Genomic DNA, 19,552 nt, shown 5'->3' with positions numbered 1-19,552 from the left:
ACTATAACGGCGATTCTGATCCAACCATTAATTCAGTCATTATTGTGCCCCTGGCCTGAGAGGATGGAAGTTCAATATGTAGCTAGATGTAGAAGTTAACTAGCTAATGTTGCCCAAGAATGGAAGTTTGGCTAGCGAGCAAGCATTTTAGCCAGGTAGCCTAGAACAACAACAAAAAAAAGTGTGTACTGTATGACAGAGTGATGAAAGAGAGGAGGATGGCATTGGCGTGTCTTTACAAGTTGGGTGAGTCAACATGTTTTCTACTCGCACACACACACACACACACACACACACACATCATAACCATGAACAGCCACATCATAATTAGCTTGTGTTGATTGGACTAAATTGTTTTTGGTATCTTTTAGTTGTCACTGTATTAGACTAAGCAGAGGTGATTTGATGATGTTAAAATGTTGAAGTTTAAATGGTGCTGGTATAGTGGAGGCAGCTCCTGTTTTCTTTGCAACTTGTGGTAATTCTCTGTGGTTCTAAATCAATAGTTGTTTAGTGGTCCGAAAATGTCGGAAACATTAAATTGTTTGACCATGCTGTAGGTCATGTAACTGTCTGTTACTGTACATGCAATATGCTTTGTGGACTTCACTGGACAGAGGTTGCTACCCGGTTTTGTGATAAAACAAAGGTGTGTTAAATGTATTCTGCCACAGTGTCTTCTTATTGTGTCAGCCTTTAGGCCTATACTGTATATCATGGTCGCAAGGCATATGAATGAACAGCTATAGAGCAAACAACCAATTATCACAACACATAGGCTTCCCCAGTGATTTTACACACGCACTGCTACCGGTAACAAGTGCATCAACTTTGAAAGAGTCCCACCTTAGTTCTTCAGATTGCAAATGTACCAATACAACAAGCTTGAGTAATAAATAGCATGGGGCTCTCTGGGAAAACAATAAACAAGTTGCCAAAATTGACTAAAAATTAACAAATGGATAACAAAAACTAGTGTCAACGACTTCAGGAAAACCATTTCTCTAGAAGACGCGCAAACAATAACATGGTAACTACTGTCACAAGATATGAAATAGCATGAGATTAAAGAGCACAGTGCCTGAGTATGGTCTTGCAAGTGGGTACATCCAGATACTGTATAATTTGGACAACTTCATGCAATGCCGTTGTATTTCTGTTACAAGCACAGCACTGAGCACTGATATTGAATACTTCAAGTCAAGCCATATGGTTAAAGTTGAACAAGAAGACAGACAGAATCCAGCTAAGCCTGGGTATGCTGCTGTGCCTCCTTTTTTGGACAGAGGGGTTCCAAAGAATAGGGGTGCAAATCACATCAAAGAGAACAAAGGGGGGTAGTTGTCACGGCAACAATGCTGTTGGATAACATTTTGTGGATCTTTTAGTAGATAGCCAGCCAGTAATGGGCAATGTGGTGATTTAGGCGCAAACACCAGTCTTACATGCAACAGACTCCCTTTCAAAGTAGAGACAAGTACAAGCAATAAAACTGATTTACAACTAGCACAATTAGTAGAGGTCTCATTGCAAGACAACAGCAACAACATCAAACGCATGGAAGAATGAAGAGAGGAGGTGGAAAGGACAAACAAAATATACAAATATCTGCCATGCATATGGAGACGCATTTAAAAGGCTAATGCATTTCATTACCTGTGACTGATATCTTCATGGTGGCCTCAAGGGGCCGGTTGTTGTCCAGGTCTCTGCTCAGCCTCAAGTCCCCTGTGTCCTGGTTCAGGATGAGTAGACTCAGCTGGTTGCCTTCCACAAAACTGTAGTGGAGGTTATCTGAGACATCTGGGTCCTGGGCCGGAACCTTCCCGATCACCCCAGCCGGAAAGCTGTTGGACCTGTTGGTGATGTAGTTGTTGAAGATGATCTCAAAGTCACGTAGGACAGGGTAATTGTCGTTGACGTCTAGCAGGCGGATGTGCACGATGGCGCGGCTGACTAACGGTGCAGAGGTTGCCTGGACGACGATTGTGTACTCCATCTTCGACTCGTAGTCTAAATCAGTAAGGGCGATTAGATCCCCGTTGAAGATGTCTAATTGGAAGACCTCTGGGACGTTCCCTTCCACTATTTGGAACAGGATCTGCGCGTTGGTTCCCTCGTCGGGATCTGTAGCGGTGATGCGGGCTACGATGGAACCCACAGGACTGTTCTCCACTACACAGACGTACAGTTCGTCCTTTTCAAACACAGGAGCATTGTCGTTGATGTCCAGGATGGATACATGGACGTCCACGGCTGCCTTAAGAGGCGGAACCCCCTTATCCACAGCAAAGGCCTTCAGGTTGTACACAGGCACATTCTCCCTGTCCAGTTTCCTGGCTGTTCTAATGATGCCAGAGTACGGCTCAATGATGAAGTCCCCCTCTCCATCATCCCCACCCTGAAAGGTGTAACTAAGCCTCCCATTAGACCCTGAGTCCCTGTCAGAAGCAGAAATCTGGAGGACGCTGGTGTACACAGGTGCATCCTCAAACACGGACCCCTGGTATATGTCCCTGAGGAACTGTGGCGCATTATCGTTAGCGTCCAGAATGATGATCTCCACATATGTGGTGTCAGATTTCTGGGGGATGCCATTGTCGCGGGCAATGATAGCTAGCGTGTAGGAGGCCTGATCCTCATAGTCGATTTCTATCTGCGTGGTTATGCAGCCTGTGTCGGGGTTGATCTTGAACTGTGGCACGTTATCCTCCATGACATAGCTGATGCGGGCGTTCTCTCCTGTGTCCTCATCTGTGGCACTGATTACCACCACCGTGGAGCCCACCGGCCGGTCCTCGCTGATCATCACCTGGTAGTTGGCACTCTGGAACACGGGCCGGTGAGTGTTGGCATCAGTGACGTTGATAAAGACCTGCGCTGTGTCGTAGCGTGTGCCATCTGAGGCGGTCACCGTCAGGACATACTGGCGCTCCTGTTTATAGTCCAGCAGCAGTGCCAGGGTGATAACTCCCGCAGCAGTCTGACTGGTGATGGCAAACCTGTTCCGCGTATTGCCACTGGAGATCTGGTATGTTACCACACTGTTGGCGTCCCGATCAATGGCAGAAAGTGCTAGCACACTGGTACCAACCACAGCATCCTCATTAATTTTCAGGCTATACAATCTCTGAGTGAAAGTGGGGACATTGTCGTTCACGTCAAGCACCGTCACACTGACGCTGGCCGAGGAAGACATGGCAGGAACCCCATGATCCACTGCTTCTACGCCAAAAGTGTAAAAGTCAGTGGTTTCCCTGTCCAGCTCTACACTGACTGTAATCCACCCTGTGCTGTTGTTGATGGTGAAGGGGAAGCCTGGAGCCATGTCTGTTAGTCTGTACTCCAAATGAGAGTTGTCACCGGAGTCTGCATCAATAGCCTGAATATGGATCACAGAATAACCAACAGCCACATTTTCTAATACTGTGGCTTGAAATGGTGTGCTAACAAACATAGGTGCGTTATCGTTGACATCCACAACTTGTACTACAACCATCCCTGTGCCATTAATCAGAGGTGGTCTGCCCCCATCCTGTGCCTTTATTCTCAAATTATATTCCCTGATTATCTCATAATCTAGGGGGTTGATTATTTCAATGTCACCTGTAGGGGAATGGATGTAGAACTGGCCCTTCACGTTGCCACTGATGATGCTGTAGTGGACTTTTGCATTGTTACCCTCGTCTTTGTCTGTGGCCTTCACCTGGGCCACTTTCGTGTTCACTGCCACACTCTCAAGCACCTGGACTACATACCTCTTCTCACTGAACTGGGGGTAGTTATCATTCTCATCCTCCACAGAGATATACACTGTAGCTGTGGCACTGCGGGGGCCTGGGTCTTTACCCTGATCATTGGCCTCCACTATCAGCTGATACTGGGTCAAGGTTTCTCTGTCAGGCCGAACCCTAATCTTGACTAGTCCATTTCTAGGGTCGATTTCAAAACCAGCATTATCTTCTTCCTCATTCACAATCTTATAGATCATGTTGGCATTTGATGGGGCATCCCCATCTGTTGCCCTTATAGTCAACACTTCAAAGCCTACCTCCACGTTCTCCCTAATGCTGACCCTGTACTCTGTCTGCTCAAACACAGGCCCATGATCATTAGTGTCACTAATAGTGACAGTGAGGTAAGCAGTGGCCGACCTTTTAGGGATGCCATTGTCTGTAGCAATAACTTTGAATACATGTGTATCCTTGACCTCCCTGTCTAAATGCTGCAAAGTTGTGATGCTGCCGGTCTGCAAATTTATTTGGAAATAATTATTGGATCGGCTATCGAACAGAGCTTCCATATCATATTCAACCTCACCAGCATCTCCATTGTCGGTATCCAGTGCTTTGAGCGTAATTACGCGAGTTCCCGCGGGTTCGTTCTCCGGGACAGACACCTGATAGTTGGGCAGTTGAAACTGGGGAGCAGTATTCACATTTCTTTTTTTACGTTTGGTCAATGAATCCAGTCTCCCCAAATCCCTGTCTGTAAACATGGCATGACTATGTAGAGAATTAAATCGCATTTTCACACGGACAGTGGTGTAATTCCATAGATGTTGCACTCTGCAGAATAAATCCAACTCGTTCCGCTCATTGTATTGCAGACAGTTTGGAGAAAAACTCCCGTTATCAAAAACAACTTTCCAGTTCCCTCCCTTACATAATGAACGATAAGAGTGAGGTTTTCGAGTAAATAGTGGTAAATGTTCATAAATGTTCAACAGCAAAATACTGGTGGAGACGCATGGCGATGTCTCTACTTTTGTGAGAACGTTCATGTAAATATCGGGGTTACCTTCGGCGCTCTTTCTCCTATATTTAATTAAACAATTTTGTCCATGCACAAAAGTATTGAAGTGAATTAAAATAAAGTTTTCCGAGGTAATTGATTTTATCTGAATGTAAAGCGGCGCTGGGTTCCTCGGCAACTGCGCACAATTCACTTTTCCTGAGAAATATACAATTCCGTGTTGTCTCTCAATATTGAAAATGTGTCTTACGTATTTAGGAGTTAAAGTCCTGTCTATTTGATAGATCCAACCCCGTCCAAGAGATACATTTCCGAGCACTACTCCAGGCTGAAATGTATCAGAAACGTGTACATCAAAAAATGCTAATACTGGAACGTGTGACAGAAAACATATCCATAGCCAAAGCATTTGTAATTCCATGGTTTAAAACACATGGCATCCACCGAATCGGTCAAGAACACCTATAAAGACCACTGAGGTTTTTCCCGGGGCCTCGCTGTCCTGTCCCGTTCCATGATTAGTTAGAATGTTGCGAGGATCCTAGTGCAGGATAGCTTGCCCATGGAATAATTCAAAGTGGTCTCGCTCTTTCACCACACCTCCTCTGAAAGCAACCCTGCTCCCCGGTGATTGTTTGTCAGTCAAATGCAGATTCCCAAATCTCCGCAGCTGACCACAATGTGCCATGAAGTGATGCGCGTAATGATATTCAAAAACCTCTTATTTGTGCAAGTCTATTGTTTTTGGGGCGACTCAGACTTAGGTTTGCCAATTACATTAACATTTTAAGCATGTGCTCATTGTATCAAAATCCCCCGAAAATCCACAGAAAATTGAAACTTAATAAATGCTGTCACCTAGTGGACAAACTTAACAATACGCAGTATCTAGAACCATGTAGCCTTAGTATCTATCCACTCCAAATGATCTAACTTTATATATGATCAAATGTTTGGCAGTTCTAAAATGCATCAGACTTTGATCATTCTTGGTACAGACAGGGTAGATAGATCACAAGTATATATAATAAGATGCTCAACCAAATATACAAGGATACTTTAATATATCTCACATTTGACAGAGCACATTAATGAACATTTTCAATAAACTTATACCAAGTATTTGGTAAATGTACAAGTGTATAATCCCTTATTATGAGAGCACGAGAAAATCTCTGTCTGTTGGCAGGAGATGTTCTTCAGTTGAGGTCAAACGTCTGGGTTTCGAGACAATGGTGGGGTATACGTCTCCGATAGCAGTGAGCAGACAGGTCAACTCTCTGGCCATTCATTTACATAAAAGACTCAGCATCACAGTAATATTGAATTAAGAACAATTATTTCAACATTTTAAATAATCACACAGAGCAGCAAGATGGCAACAAACAAAAATAAAAGTTACAGTACCATTCTTTTAAATAAATCAGATTGGTTACTTGCATAGTATTTATATTAACTGTCTTGATTTAAATCACAATCTTTTTTTCTAAAATCCTTGATCATCAACACCTAGTTTTATCATTATAAATACAACTAGTGTGTGGTATACGCACAAGCGTCAGCAGGAAGGCTATTTGAATCAATGTACATGTAGAGAAACATTTCAAATATAGCTCTATAATAACATTGATGAAAAGGATAAATTGATCAGGGTTGCATCCTTTAAGGCATTTTCCTGACTCCATTTGATCAGGGGAGAGCTCAGGTCTGTAAGCAGAAAAAAATATACATACCATTACCTGTAATCAGTGTGGTCATTTAAATCCTGACAACATATCCACTGAACAGTATTGAATTCACATACTAGTTGACGTAGGCAATTTGCATTCACACACCATTTTCAAACCGGTATGTAACAATCTAAAAAGTATCATATTAATTCATGCTTAATGCAAAACAATATTTCACCATAGAACCGTCAGACACCATGATGTTATGAGTCAACTGGATATTACGGCAATGTATTTATTATTATCAAAATGCAGCAAGCTTCAGTCAGAAAATCGGCCGGTTCACTAAAGGAAATTAGCATATTACTTTCTTTCAACCATTTGAAAATACCTAATATTTTGTGACAACTGATGCGTTGACAGCCATTTATCTACAAATCATTTTGTATGCCGAACAACCCCCGACAATATCAGTAGCCTAATCAAACTGCGCTCTGACCAAAGAGAGGTCTATTACTGATCTTGCACATCTGTGCGCCTTCAGCATTAAAATGTTTGTAAAACGGCTTACGCAATATTAGGCTTTATTAGTTGAATGACAACCACTGTAATTTGCTAGGTTATTATCACATGCACTGTTGAAAATTGTGTTTTACTAGAATAAAACTAAGCTAAAGGAGACGAGTCTCATCCTGCTATAGCCTACCTGCTGATTAGGCCTTACATTATATTTCGATTGTTCATGTTCACCATCAAAACTATTAGATTTTGAGACAGGGCTGAAATCCAAAATGGTGCTATATATATTCATTAGCCATGTCATATCTACTTTTTTAAAGATAAATATATTACTAGCTCAAACACTTTTAATCTGCAAAAATGACTAATTAGTGGGTGATGGTGATTTCAGATCAAAAGCGGGGGACAAAAAGTCAGATTGCTCCTCCTAATCTGATAGTGGGGTGGTATATGCCCATTCTCCCTTATGGCTTACATACACCATTTAGTCACTTTAACTCTACCCACATGTACATATTACTTCAACTACCTCAACGAGCCGGTGCCCCCGCACATTGACTCTGCACCGGTACCCCCCTGTATATATAGCCTCCCTACTGTTATTTTCATTTTCATTTCATTTTAGTCATTTTAGCAGACGCTCTTATCCAGAGCGACTTACAGTTAGTGAGTGCATACATTATTTTTTTATACTGGTCCCCCGTGGGAATCAAACCCACAACCCTGGCGTTGCAAACGCCATGCTCTACCAACTGAGCTACACCCCTGCCGGCCATTCCCTCCCCTACCCTGGACGACGCTGGGCCAATTGTGCGCCGCCCCATGGGTCTCCCGGTCGCGGCCGGTTACGACAGAGCCTGGATACGAACCAGGATCTCTAGTGGCACAGCTAGCACTGCGCTGCAGTGCCTTAGACCACTGCGCCACTCGGGGCCATTTTATTTTACTTCGGCTCTTTTTTTCTCAACACTTTTTTGTTGTTTTATTCTACTTTTTTATTAAAAATAAATGCACTGTTGGTTAAGGGCTGTAAGTAAGCATTTCACTGTAATGTCTGCACCTGTTGTATTCGGCGCATGTGGCCAATACAATTTGATTTGATTTGATTTTACACACAAGAAAAAAAAAAAAATCAGAGACCCAGCTCATGAGCTCCATCTGCTACGGATTTTAATTTAGAATGTAAAATGTATGTATTTACACAACAAATATGAGTGCATTGGATCATTAGGCATCGAACCCAATCGCATCGTTCCTCTAATCAAACCGAATCAAACGATAGTTTCAAAATAAAACATATCGTTCCTGTATCGTATCAGAGCCCATGTATCTAGATCTGAATGGAATCACATTGAAAGGGAAAGATGCACATCCCCAGGGGTCCCATTAGCTTTCAAAAGTCTGCATCTTCAAAACACAGACCCTAAACAATCTGCGTTTTATCAGATTTCACCTGCGTTCTAATTAAACAAACTGATAATAAATACATACTCAGTGTTCTAGAATGCAGGGAAATACAGGTCAGTTCAAGAGGGTACAATGTGAAAACTCCTATGTGATTATAATAATAATTAATCTGAGGGATATTTTAGCCTCAATATGCTTGTACTCGATAGAGTTGATGAAATAAGAACGCTATAGGTGCGTTGGAAAAATGACAAGCACTCAACACGCATCCGATTAATTCATTATGAATAGGATTTGGTATTTTATTAGGATCCCCATTAGCTGTTGCAAAAGCAGCAGCTACTCTTTCTGGGGTCCACATGAAACATGACATAATACAGAACATTAATAGACAAGAACAGAACTACATACATTATTTGATTATTCTTTTACATTATTCATTGTAACCACGTGACAAATACATCGAATTCTGGTTCGAACTTTAGCAAACGAACTAGCCTACTGTGAAAACTGACAGATTACATTGGCGACATACATTTTGCGCAAATGTGCGCACACTTCCCTCAGTTGCGCTCTATTTTCTCCCTTTGGCACCCTGGTCAAAAATGGCGCGTGCCCTAACAAAATCAAATTTTCGGGACTCCGGTGCTCCCATCGAAATGGTCATTAATGTCTAAGTGACCATTGCCTATGCAGGACCATTTCTTCGTCAGAATTCAGTTCTGGCAGGTTAATCCCCTTTCAGCAGGAACACTGGACAAGGGGAGGACCACAAGAGAGCTGAGCGTGCGCTGGGAACACGTCTGCAAACTCTTGAATGAGAGCCCTGCATGCTTCTGCCATTGTTCTGTAGCCCTGGTGTTTTAATACATGTTTCACCTGGGGAAGAAAAAGGGGTTGTTATTGCAAGAAGCCATCACTGCATTTAATAAATGATGTAACAATTACAACGTGGACTGTGGAAACTGTGCTCCAATGGAAGGGGATGGAGGCTTTGTGTGTGTGTGTGTGTGTGTGTGTGTGTGTGTGTGTGCACAAAACCATGTATTAAACACGTATTAGTCACACATATTAGTCACATTATTAAACATCAATTGCTCATTAAACAAAAAATGTGTATTGCTATATGTTGATGTAACACTTACAACAGGAATTGTTGAAACTGTGCTGTGTGTGTCTTTGTTTGTGTGTGTGAGGCGCATGGGAAAGAGAGAACAGAGAATGCACCAATTTGCCTTTTAAACAAAAACATTTTAGCATAAACAGTCATGACACTTGCACTGTCGCTGCCCAGGCCCACCACATTCTTAAAATCAATACCCTTTGATTCAAATGTTGCTAGAATGGCATTTGTGATTGTTTCGGCATCTCCATGCGGTATCATTACATTTGCTAAGAACACAGTCATCGCCTGGCCCTCATGCACATACTGTACCTCACGAACATCACAAGTTTCTTTTCGACTGCAACTGTCACAGACTCGTATATGATTATTCCAACATACGGACTACGTTCTATTTCCGGTATGTCCTTCTCAGTCAGTGTTTGACCTATGGCGTTCTGCATTTACGCAACGCTGGAGTGATGTGTGTAGGAGGTACCTGACTGAAGGGAAGGGCAGCCCTTTTCTTTATGCAACTCTTTCAACACTGGAAACTTGCTGTCTGGTATGTCCTCTTTTGCCATACAGTATACAGTCACACAGTTTTGGAGTCGTTTGTTTGCTTTTCTGCCTCTTCCAATGTTACTCAAATTTCATTTTGTAAGTTCTGAAGTAACACTGCATCCCAGTGGTCACTCTGCTCTGTGTGGCGTTGTAATGCACTTTTCTGACATGTTGTGCAGCCAATGGTGAATGAATTATTTTCCCCACACTTCTCACATAAAGAGCTAAATATACGTGTCCCTGACACACCATCTACTACTTTTCCTTCACGTGAAGCCATCTAAATTCTCCCTTCCATTCTTCTCTGTATTGCGCTTGCCGTTTCTGTGGCCCATTAGCATTAGCTGCAGAATTCTTCTCTACCCTGGCTGTCTCTGCATTCTCTTTCACATTCTCCATCACAGTCTCTCTCAGTCTCGGACTCACTTTCATTTCAAATTGCAGAGGGGTTAAATAACCCTAGTAGGGTTCTTTGTGTTAATTGACTCGTCATTGTTCATGTTGGCTAGCCATTCCATTCAAGCTTTTTCCTTTCAAAATTCACACGGTTTAAACATAATCTAGCAACAAAAATGCCACTGACAGCTAATGTGCCTATTTATATTATAACACCTAACCCTGGTTCAGTATGTCAATTATGGCAAGCAAGACTATTAGCTTGGCCCCTTTAGGCAGAGTCCAATGTAGTGGTCCAAGTACGGCAGCTGCATTCTCACCTCCGGTGGCTGGCCCTGCAGATGGAGGAGTGCTCAGGGAGGGCCTGCCTGGCCACGACACGCTCTTCGGGGTGGTCCTCTGTAGCTCAATTGGTAGAGCATGGCGCTTGTAACGCCAGGGTAGTAGGTTTGATCCCCGGGACCACCCATACGTAAAAATGTATGCACACATGACTGTAAGTCGCTTTGGATAAAAGCGTCTGCTAAATGGCATATTATTATATTATTATAATTATTATTATTATACCAGAGATCCTCCAGTTCACAGGGGTGGGCTGGGCATATGGGCGTCTCATCTTGGGCTGCACTGCCAGGAGAGGGTGTTTGGAGAAGCTCTAGAGCTGGAAGCGCTGGTTTGTGGGGGATACTGTTGGATAGAAGATGGGGCATGTTCAATGCTAATGCACTGTAAAAAATGAAGTATTGAATCTATACCGAACCAAAAAATATAAACGCAACATGAAACAATTTCAATTTTTTTACTGAGTTACAGTTCATATGAGGAAATCAGTCAATTGAAATAAATAAATTAGGCCCTAATCTATGGATTTCACATGACTGGGAATACAGATATGCATCTGTTGGTCACAGATGTAAAAAAAAAAAGAAAAAATAATAAAAGGGCCTTCGGATCTCATCACGGTATTTCTGTGCATTCAAATTGCCATCGATAAAATGCAATTGTGTTCGTTGTCCATAGCTTATGCCTGCCCATACCATAACCCCACCGCCACCATGGGGCACTCTGTTCACAACGTTGACATCAGCAAACTGCTTGCCCACACAACGCCATACACATGGTCTGCAGTTGTAAGGCCAGTTGGACGTACTGCCAAATTCTCTAAAACGACATTGGAGGCGGCTTATGGTAGAGAAATTAACATTCAATTCTCTGGCGACAGCTCTGGTGGACATTCCTGCAGTCAGCATGCCAATTGCACGCTCTCTCAAAACTTTAGACATCTGTGGCATTGTGTTGTGTGACAAAACAGCACATTTTAGAATGGCCTTTTATTGTCCCCAGCACAAGGTGCCCGTGTGTAAGGTCATGCTGTTTAATCAGCTTCTTGATATGCCACAATATTATTGAGTAGATGTAATTCCCTATGTTTTTGACAAAAATTTGAATAAGTTGTTTGAATTTACAAATAAAGTAAGTCCAGGGAATTCATAATAGCCATACAATTGTTGGATTTACTGATAATATGGTTAAATAAATTGATGATTCAAATATTTAGTAAACCCAACATATTAGTGTTTCACAAACACTTAATGTATAACATTGTTGAATGTATATTTGATCATTTGCAATTTTAACCCACTTTGGCAGGCATTGTTGAGCTCAGTGCTCAATCCACCAGCAGTAAATGGCCATACAATTGCAAGCATTGTAGGACACTACATTTGTCTCAGTCATTAAGAGTGGGGATGGTGGGAATGGGTGGTCTTGAACGTAAATTTGCTTGACGGTTTTGATATTCGTTCATCATGATCCATTACACCTCATGGTACAACAAGCTGCTTAATACTAGTATAGAAATATAGTTTTCTTTCTTCAAACATGCATACAACATTGGGTAAAATAATCATAAAGTATAAAAGTGTTGAATTACCCACAATCCTCTAAAAACAGAACCACGTGGCAAGTTGTTGCAAGAAATGTAATTATTAAGTAGATATAAATATTACATTCAGTAAATTAAATCACTTAAAATACATTTTAGCAACATATTAAGTTGAATTGACTCTTAATTTTTTGTAAAATGAAATGAACAAATCATTGAAAGGATCATTGCATTCATTTTTATTAAGTATACGTTGGCAGTTGTTTTTCGTCAATTTCAATTCACCCCTGAATCATATTTGTACAGTGTGGGCTAGATTAGGAAGATTAACACAGCTTTGGTATTCTAATCAACTTCAATGTTGTACAATTTCCCACTCCAGATGCTTAGGATAAAAATGTACATCCCAATTTCAGTACCTTTCCACACTGCAAGCAGACAACGATCTAGTTGGCTTCATGATCTGAGGGGCATCAGGGGATGAAACCACTTTGTAGGAAAGACAGAGATAAATACGTTTACATTTTTTGCGAGCAAACAATTCTGAGCCTTTCCATGTACATACAGTAAGACAAGCCAGCGATCTGTAGAAGCTGCTCATTGTTAGCCAACAGTTGACCAATCCTCACCTTCCGACCTCATCTTGAACTGACTAGTTGGGGTTGGAGCAATGAACGCCTTGAGTTTGGGGTTGCCCCTGATGACGTGCTCCGTCTTCACTGAAGTTGAGGTGGGGATGTTGGGCACAGAGGACATTCTCTCCATGTCCCTCTTGGCTGGGTTCTGGTATAAGGGGGTGGCTGTGGCCGCCGGTTCAACACTCTTCATAGGGGTGGCCTGAACCGGTTTAGACTGATCTGGCTCTGAAGGTTTCCTTCCATGGGCTGAGATGGAGCGGCGTGCTACTGTGGTGGAGGGCGGCTCCGGAGCTCGGCTGATGAGGGTGGACCTGAGGGTCTTGGTGGCAGGTCGGCTCATGCCGGTGGGCAGGCGGCCATTAAGGCCACTCATGCTGGAGTTGAGGGACGTTTTGAGTTCACCTAAAATCTGAACAGGACATTCATGTTTCAACATCTGCCATTTTATCAGACGGCATTCACATCTTTTATCATCTGATCTGAAGTGTCATACATATGAATGAAGGATCCTGTATAAACATCAGTTTCTTGAATATATTAGCAAATCCCTCCGTGTTACCTTGCTAGGGGGTACGAGGGTCCTCTTCCCCTGCAGACTGGAGTTGAGTGAGGTGTCGCTGATGTCGGAGGCAACGCTGGCTGTGTCAGAGAGGAGGTCCTCACTGGAGGCTGCTCTGCTGGAGTTACGACCACCCGGGGCTACGCCTCAATCCCAAGTTACCCTGAAACAAACAAACTACATAGGATGAGAAAACTTTCTCCTATATTGATTTGACCTTAACCTAGATAATTAAAATTTGCTATATTTGGCTACTGGCTAGATATCTTCTAAGATCCCTAGTGCCCATACTTTGCTTGGCGGAGGCAGCATGGTGGTCCTCTCAGCAGGTGGTCTAGTCTTGGCAGTATGCAGGGCTGTCTTCATGGTCGCTACTCGGGCTGCTGGTTGTTGTTTGCTAGGTAGCACCCTGGTGTTGCAGGCATTCCCTGCCTCTGAGCACCATCTTGGGCTGAGTTGTAGTCCCTGCTCTCACAGGGCTGGAGGTGCTAACACGTCTCTTAGTGGAGTTAGAAACCCCACCAGCCCTTAAAAGCCGCTGCTGAATAGCAGGAGGGAGCTGCTTCAACGGACGATCCTGGACACAGAAGGTCTCCCTTTTGATAGGGCTGAGCACAGCATCAACTGGCTTGCTGAACATGCCCAGTTTGGCTCCAGCATCCAGCACAAAGTCCTCTTTCGGTTCCTCCTTACTCACTGTGAGGTTACCATTGGTTTCGCCTACATCTGGGTGCTGCTGGTTGATTACTAGTTGACTGGCTAGTAGGTGGGCTTCCTTGCAGATTTCCTCAAACTTGTCCCCAGCCAAAGGACTCCAGCTGGGCCACTCCCCCATTGAAGACCCACGGCTAACGCTTTCCTTGACAATGGTCTCCAGACCGAACGACACGACATGCACCTTCCCTTGTGACGGACAGGCCCCACAAAGACCTCGTCATCATCTTCATCGCCTCTTGAGCTTTAAACAAGGGGGAATTATTTTACAATGTTATTTTCATATGTAAGTGAAGCACAATTTCCCAAGTAAAAATGTATTGACAATGGTAGTGTCAGGTACACAGACAGATTGTGTTCAATGGCAATGCATTCAAGGTAGAAATATATGCAAACCAAAGACAAAGAAATGGAAATCAACGATAGCTATGACACCAACCTGGCAGGTGACAGTGAAACGTCAAAATCAAACTTATTTTCAGCCAATGAGAATAATTATTGTGGAAAATGAACAAGTCAATTAATACAACATTTATTAATTTGATAGGAAGGACAGTGTTTATCTCGCTACTAAAGAGTCGACAATGTAAATATCAATGACAAATAATATAGTTAGCTAGCTAGTAGTCGGCTTAATCAGGCTGCAATATACAATTAATTGGTATAGGGAGGAGGTCTGAGACCTGGCCGTGTGGTGCCAGGACAACAACCTCTCCCTCAACGTGATCAAGACAAAGGAGATTATTGTGGACTACAGGAAAAAGAAGAGGACCGAGCACGCCTCTATTCTCATTGACAGGGCAGTATTGGAGCAGGTTGAGAGCTTCAAGTTCCTTCGTGTCCACATCACCAACAAACTAACATGGTCCAACCACACCAAGACAGTCGCGAAGAGGGCATGACAAAACCTATTACCCCTATGGAGACTGAAAAGATTTGGCATGGGTCCTCAGATCCTCAAAAGGGTCTACAGCTGCACCATCGAGAGCATCCTGACTGGTTGCATCACTACCTGGTATGGCAACTGCTCAGCCTCCGACCGCAAGGCACTACAGAGGGTAGTGCGTACGTCCCAGTACATCACTGGGGGCAAGCTTCCTGCCATCCAGGACCCCTATTGTCAGACTCAAGCCACTCTAGTCAGATTGTTCTCTCTGCTACTGCACGGCAAGCGGTAACGAAGCGCCAAGTCTAGGTCCAAGAGGCTTCTAAACAGCTTCTACCCCCAAGCCATAAGACTCCTGAACATCTAATCAAATGGCTGCCCAGACTATTTGTATTTTTTGGTGATTTGTTTTTGGTATTCTTTCTTAAACTGCATTGTTGGTTAAGGGCTTGTAAGTAAGCATTTCACTGTAAGGTCTACACCTGTTGTATTTTGCGCATGTGACAAATAACATTTGATTTGATTTGATATATACAACCTGAGACATTGTGTGCAAAATCGTGGAAATATTCCTTATGAGCCAGAATGTTTAATAAAATTACATTTAAACCTACTCTACTGGTTGTCTGTGTGGTTTGTCTTTCAGCTGCTCAAGACAATTTGAGACAAAATACCCACATGATAGTATTATTTCTACACGTTGTAGCTAGCTATCTTCTGCTGAATCATGTCACTCAGTTCAAAATCTGTCAAAAAAAAAAAAAACATGGCTTTGGTGGATATTTCAAATTTCGTAAACAAAGAAGTGGTCGTCACTAATTACCACAGACACAAAGTCATAAACCCTGCCTATTTCTACAATTTATCTTCTTAAAATGTGATTTTAAACATAACCTTGATCCTAGCCACACTGCTAACCTTATGCCTAACCTTAAATTAAGACCAAAAAATGATTTTTTTGTTTTCATAAATGTTTACGATATAGCCAATGTTTACTCTGTGGCTGTGGTAACTAGCGGAAACCCAAACAAGTTCATGTGACATGCAGGCTGCATCGTCATTGGCTGAAACGTCTGGCGGAAGCAGCACCAGAGCGCTCATGGGAACTGTAGTCATTTTGCGCTGTATCCTTGGTCAAGAACAGAGGGATAAAGTAAAGACAAATACTTTTGTTTTGGGGGGTATCTGTACTTTACTTGAGTATTTATACTCTTAAATACTTTTAGTTTTACTCAACTAGCTACATTCCTAAAGAAAATGTTAACTTTTTTTTTTACTCCCATTCATTTATTTTCCCTGGAATACTCATGTAGGAAAGCAATAGTCCCAGGGCTCATTTGAGTCGTAAGGTTTAAGCAACCGACTGCAGACGAAAGTCGAGGAGTAAAGTTGGGGGAGGTGCATCTGCGACAGCTAAAGTCGGAAACTTACGTGGTTTTCCAACAGCAAGGCTCAATGCAAGATTGCAGTGTTGCCATTGTTTATAAACGTTTTTCTTTGTAATGTCAAAATAAACATGTCTCCAACCCTCATATCACACACTCACCGGCCATTTTATTAGGTGTTCACGAAAATTGATCACTCCTACAGACAGTGAGTCACGTGGCCGTGGCTTGCTATATAAAGCATGCAGACAGACATCGAGGCATTCAGTTACTGTTCGATTGAATGTTAGAATGGGCAAATTAGTGACCAAGACTTTGAGCGTGGTATGATTGTCGGTGCCAGGCACACCGGATCCAGTATCTCAGAAAAGGCTGCGCTCCTGGGCTTTTCACGCACGACAGTGTCTAGGGTTTCCAGAGAATAGTGTGACAAACAAAAAACATCCAGTCAGTGGCAGTCCTGTGGGCGAAAACAGCTTGTTGATGAGAGGGGTCGAAGGAGAATGGCAAGAATCGTGCAAGGTAACAGGCAGGCCACAAACAGACAAATAACAGCGCAGTACAACAGTGGTGTGCAGAACGGCATCGTGGGGCTACTGCAGCAGAAGACCACACCAGGTTCCACTCCTATCAGCTAAAAACAACAAGAAGTGACTCCAGTGGACACTGGACAATTGAGGAGTGGAAAAACATTGCATGGTCCGACGAATCCCAGTTCCTGTTGCGTCATGCTGATGGTAGAGTCAGGATTTGGCTTATGCAGCATGAGTCCATGGACCCATCCTACCTGGTGTCAACAGTACAGGCTGGTGGCAGTGGTGTACCACCGTCCAATCTGCAGCAACGTGATGCCATTACGTCAGCATGGACCAACATCCCTGTGGAACATTTCCGACTTGTAGAAACCATGCCCCGAAAAACTCAGGCTGTTCTGGAGACAAAGAGGGTCCGAACCAGTACTAGATGGATGTACCTAATAAACTGGTCAGGAGTGTATGTGTGTACAATGTACTATCAATTTAGTTGGTGAGAGAGCGTCAAATATCACATTAATTTGTACATTGAAGTCTATACATGAATCAAGGCAAAGTTTGTTCCTGTTTCATCACGTCTTTGTCAGGCTCACGTGGGTCAAACAGAAGCACCCTAATGATTGGTTGACAATTGAGCCTCCCACAATGCAGGTTCTGGCTGTAGGATGAAGTTGATGTAGAGCAACTGCAGAAACTTGCAGTCAAAACTTCATGACCTTTGATCACATGTTTTTTTATTAAGTTCATGCAGTTGTCATGTAGGCGTAAGTCTGACAATTTTTATCCCCATAATGCAACACAATTTGGAAGGCGGTGACCGATGGCCCCCGAAATGACAAAAGTGATCCGCTTGAAGGCGCCCCCATTCACACGATAATCAAGAGAATGGCAATGATCCCTTTTGTTTCACCTCTGACATAAATGCTGCATTGGTAAATGGCATCTGAGGCCTTTTCTCAATTCGATTTGCTCAACTCCTGCGTCCTCTCTCCATCCTCTCTCGCCTTCTTTTGAAAAATGTCAAAGGTACTCAAGGAGAGGCGCAGTGGAGAGTGATGAAAATGAGCTTGTATGAAATGAGAAGCTCCTTCTCCACTCGCGCGTCATCAGGTAAATTACGTTTACAGGGTGGATCGCAAAATAAATGTGTAAAGTGATAAAACAAATTACGTTAGTTGTGCAAGATATTTTATAGATAAAAGGATAAGTAGTATATTGTCTTTAAATGTGTGCATGCTTTTCTCCTCCGACAAAACAACAGCTCAATCAAAGGCGGTGTGGCAGATATCAACTCTTCCATGGTAGGGTACACTTGTGCTTCCTCGTCAAAAGGAGGCTATTGAGGAGGGGAGGACCGTCTTCCGTTTGCCTACTAACGAATTGACACCCTCCTCGACCACTCAACCACTTGTCGTCCGGGTCATGGATGAAAGAGGACGGAGGAGAGAGGACAGAGGCTGGACTTTTGCCCAAACGAGAAAAGGCCTGAGTGTTGGAGTAGCCTACCTATTTGAGTATAGAGAGCAATAGCGTCTTTTTGTAGACACTAACTCCGCCATGGTTCATTGGTAAAATGGATAACGCCGAAAATGAGGTCTCTGGCAACGGCATTTCTGGGATTTTAAGAAATTCTGGGATTAGCCCAAAGCAATTAGGGGGGTCAAAAGTAACATTGAAAAGTAGTCATCAATATAATTTATATAAAAACACAGATACCCAGACCCCAAACATTATGTATGTATTTGGTGCACTTTGAGATGAACATTGAGAGATTAGAACATTGAGAGATTAGATATTTTTCAGGTAATTTGCACTTTCCCACCTGCAACAGCAGACACTGACATGTCATATACAGGTCATCTTTTCAAAATTCTTCAAGCTCTGTCAAATTGGTTGTTGATCATTGCTAGACAACCATTTTCAGGTCATGGCAAATATTTTCAAGTAGTTTTAAGTCAAAACTGTAACTCGGCCACTCAGGAACATTCACAGTCTTCTTGGTAAACAATTCCAGTGTAGATTTGGCCTTGTGTTCTAGGTTATTGTCCTGTTGAAAGGTGAATTCATTTTCCAGTGTCTGGTGGAAAGCATACTGAACCACGTTTTCCTCTAGGATTTTGCCTGTTCTTAGCTCCATTTCTTTTTGATCCTGAAAAACGTCCCAGTCCTTAACGATTACAAGCATACCCATTACATGATACAGCCACCATTATGCTTGAAAATATGTAGAGTGGTACTCAGTAATGTGTTATATTGGATTTGCCCCAAACATAACACTTTATAACAATGTATGCAGGACAAAATGTTAATTGCTTTGCCACATTTTTTTTTGCAGTATTACTTTAATATCAAATCAAATTTCAAATTTATACAGTACATTTCAGACATGGAATGCAACACAATGTGCTTCACAGGACAAAAAACAATGAAAAACAATGAAAATAAAAACTACACAACAAACATGAGGATAAAAAACAAAAGAATAACAATAAAAACTGAAGGACTAAAAAGCACCCTAAAGAAAAGCAAAGCTAAAAAG

General features: G+C 42.6%; 1 protein-coding gene and 1 pseudogene across 2 annotated transcripts in view; both read right to left on the bottom strand.

The window, feature by feature from the left end:
* The window catches only part of LOC311134578 (cadherin EGF LAG seven-pass G-type receptor 1-like), an 89,215-nt gene extending 83,963 nt beyond the window's left edge, over positions 1–5,252 (bottom strand). Inside the window, exon 1 of the mRNA XM_084168307.1 lies at positions 1,657–5,252. Coding sequence (XP_084024433.1) covers positions 1,657–5,176 — 3,520 coding nt within the window. The 5' untranslated portion in view covers positions 5,177–5,252. The remainder of the gene's footprint in view (positions 1–1,656) is intronic.
* A 3,829-nt stretch (positions 5,253–9,081) lies between these two features.
* The window catches only part of LOC311134801 (G2 and S phase-expressed protein 1-like), a 28,027-nt pseudogene continuing 17,556 nt past the window's right edge, over positions 9,082–19,552 (bottom strand). Inside the window, exons 2-8 of the transcript in view lie at positions 14,649–14,701; positions 13,787–14,453; positions 13,399–13,658; positions 12,928–13,345; positions 12,718–12,787; positions 10,981–11,100; positions 9,082–9,104 (exon numbers count right to left, since the gene is read on the bottom strand). The product of the transcript in view is annotated as a G2 and S phase-expressed protein 1-like (transcript). The remainder of the gene's footprint in view (positions 9,105–10,980; positions 11,101–12,717; positions 12,788–12,927; positions 13,346–13,398; positions 13,659–13,786; positions 14,454–14,648; positions 14,702–19,552) is intronic.

This window comes from Coregonus lavaretus, assembly GCF_964263955.1.
Source record: "Coregonus lavaretus genome assembly, chromosome: 9".
NCBI lineage: Eukaryota > Metazoa > Chordata > Actinopteri > Salmoniformes > Salmonidae > Coregonus > Coregonus lavaretus.
The sequence above is the reverse complement of the archived record's forward strand: the minus strand, read 5'-3'. Positions and strand labels throughout refer to the sequence as shown.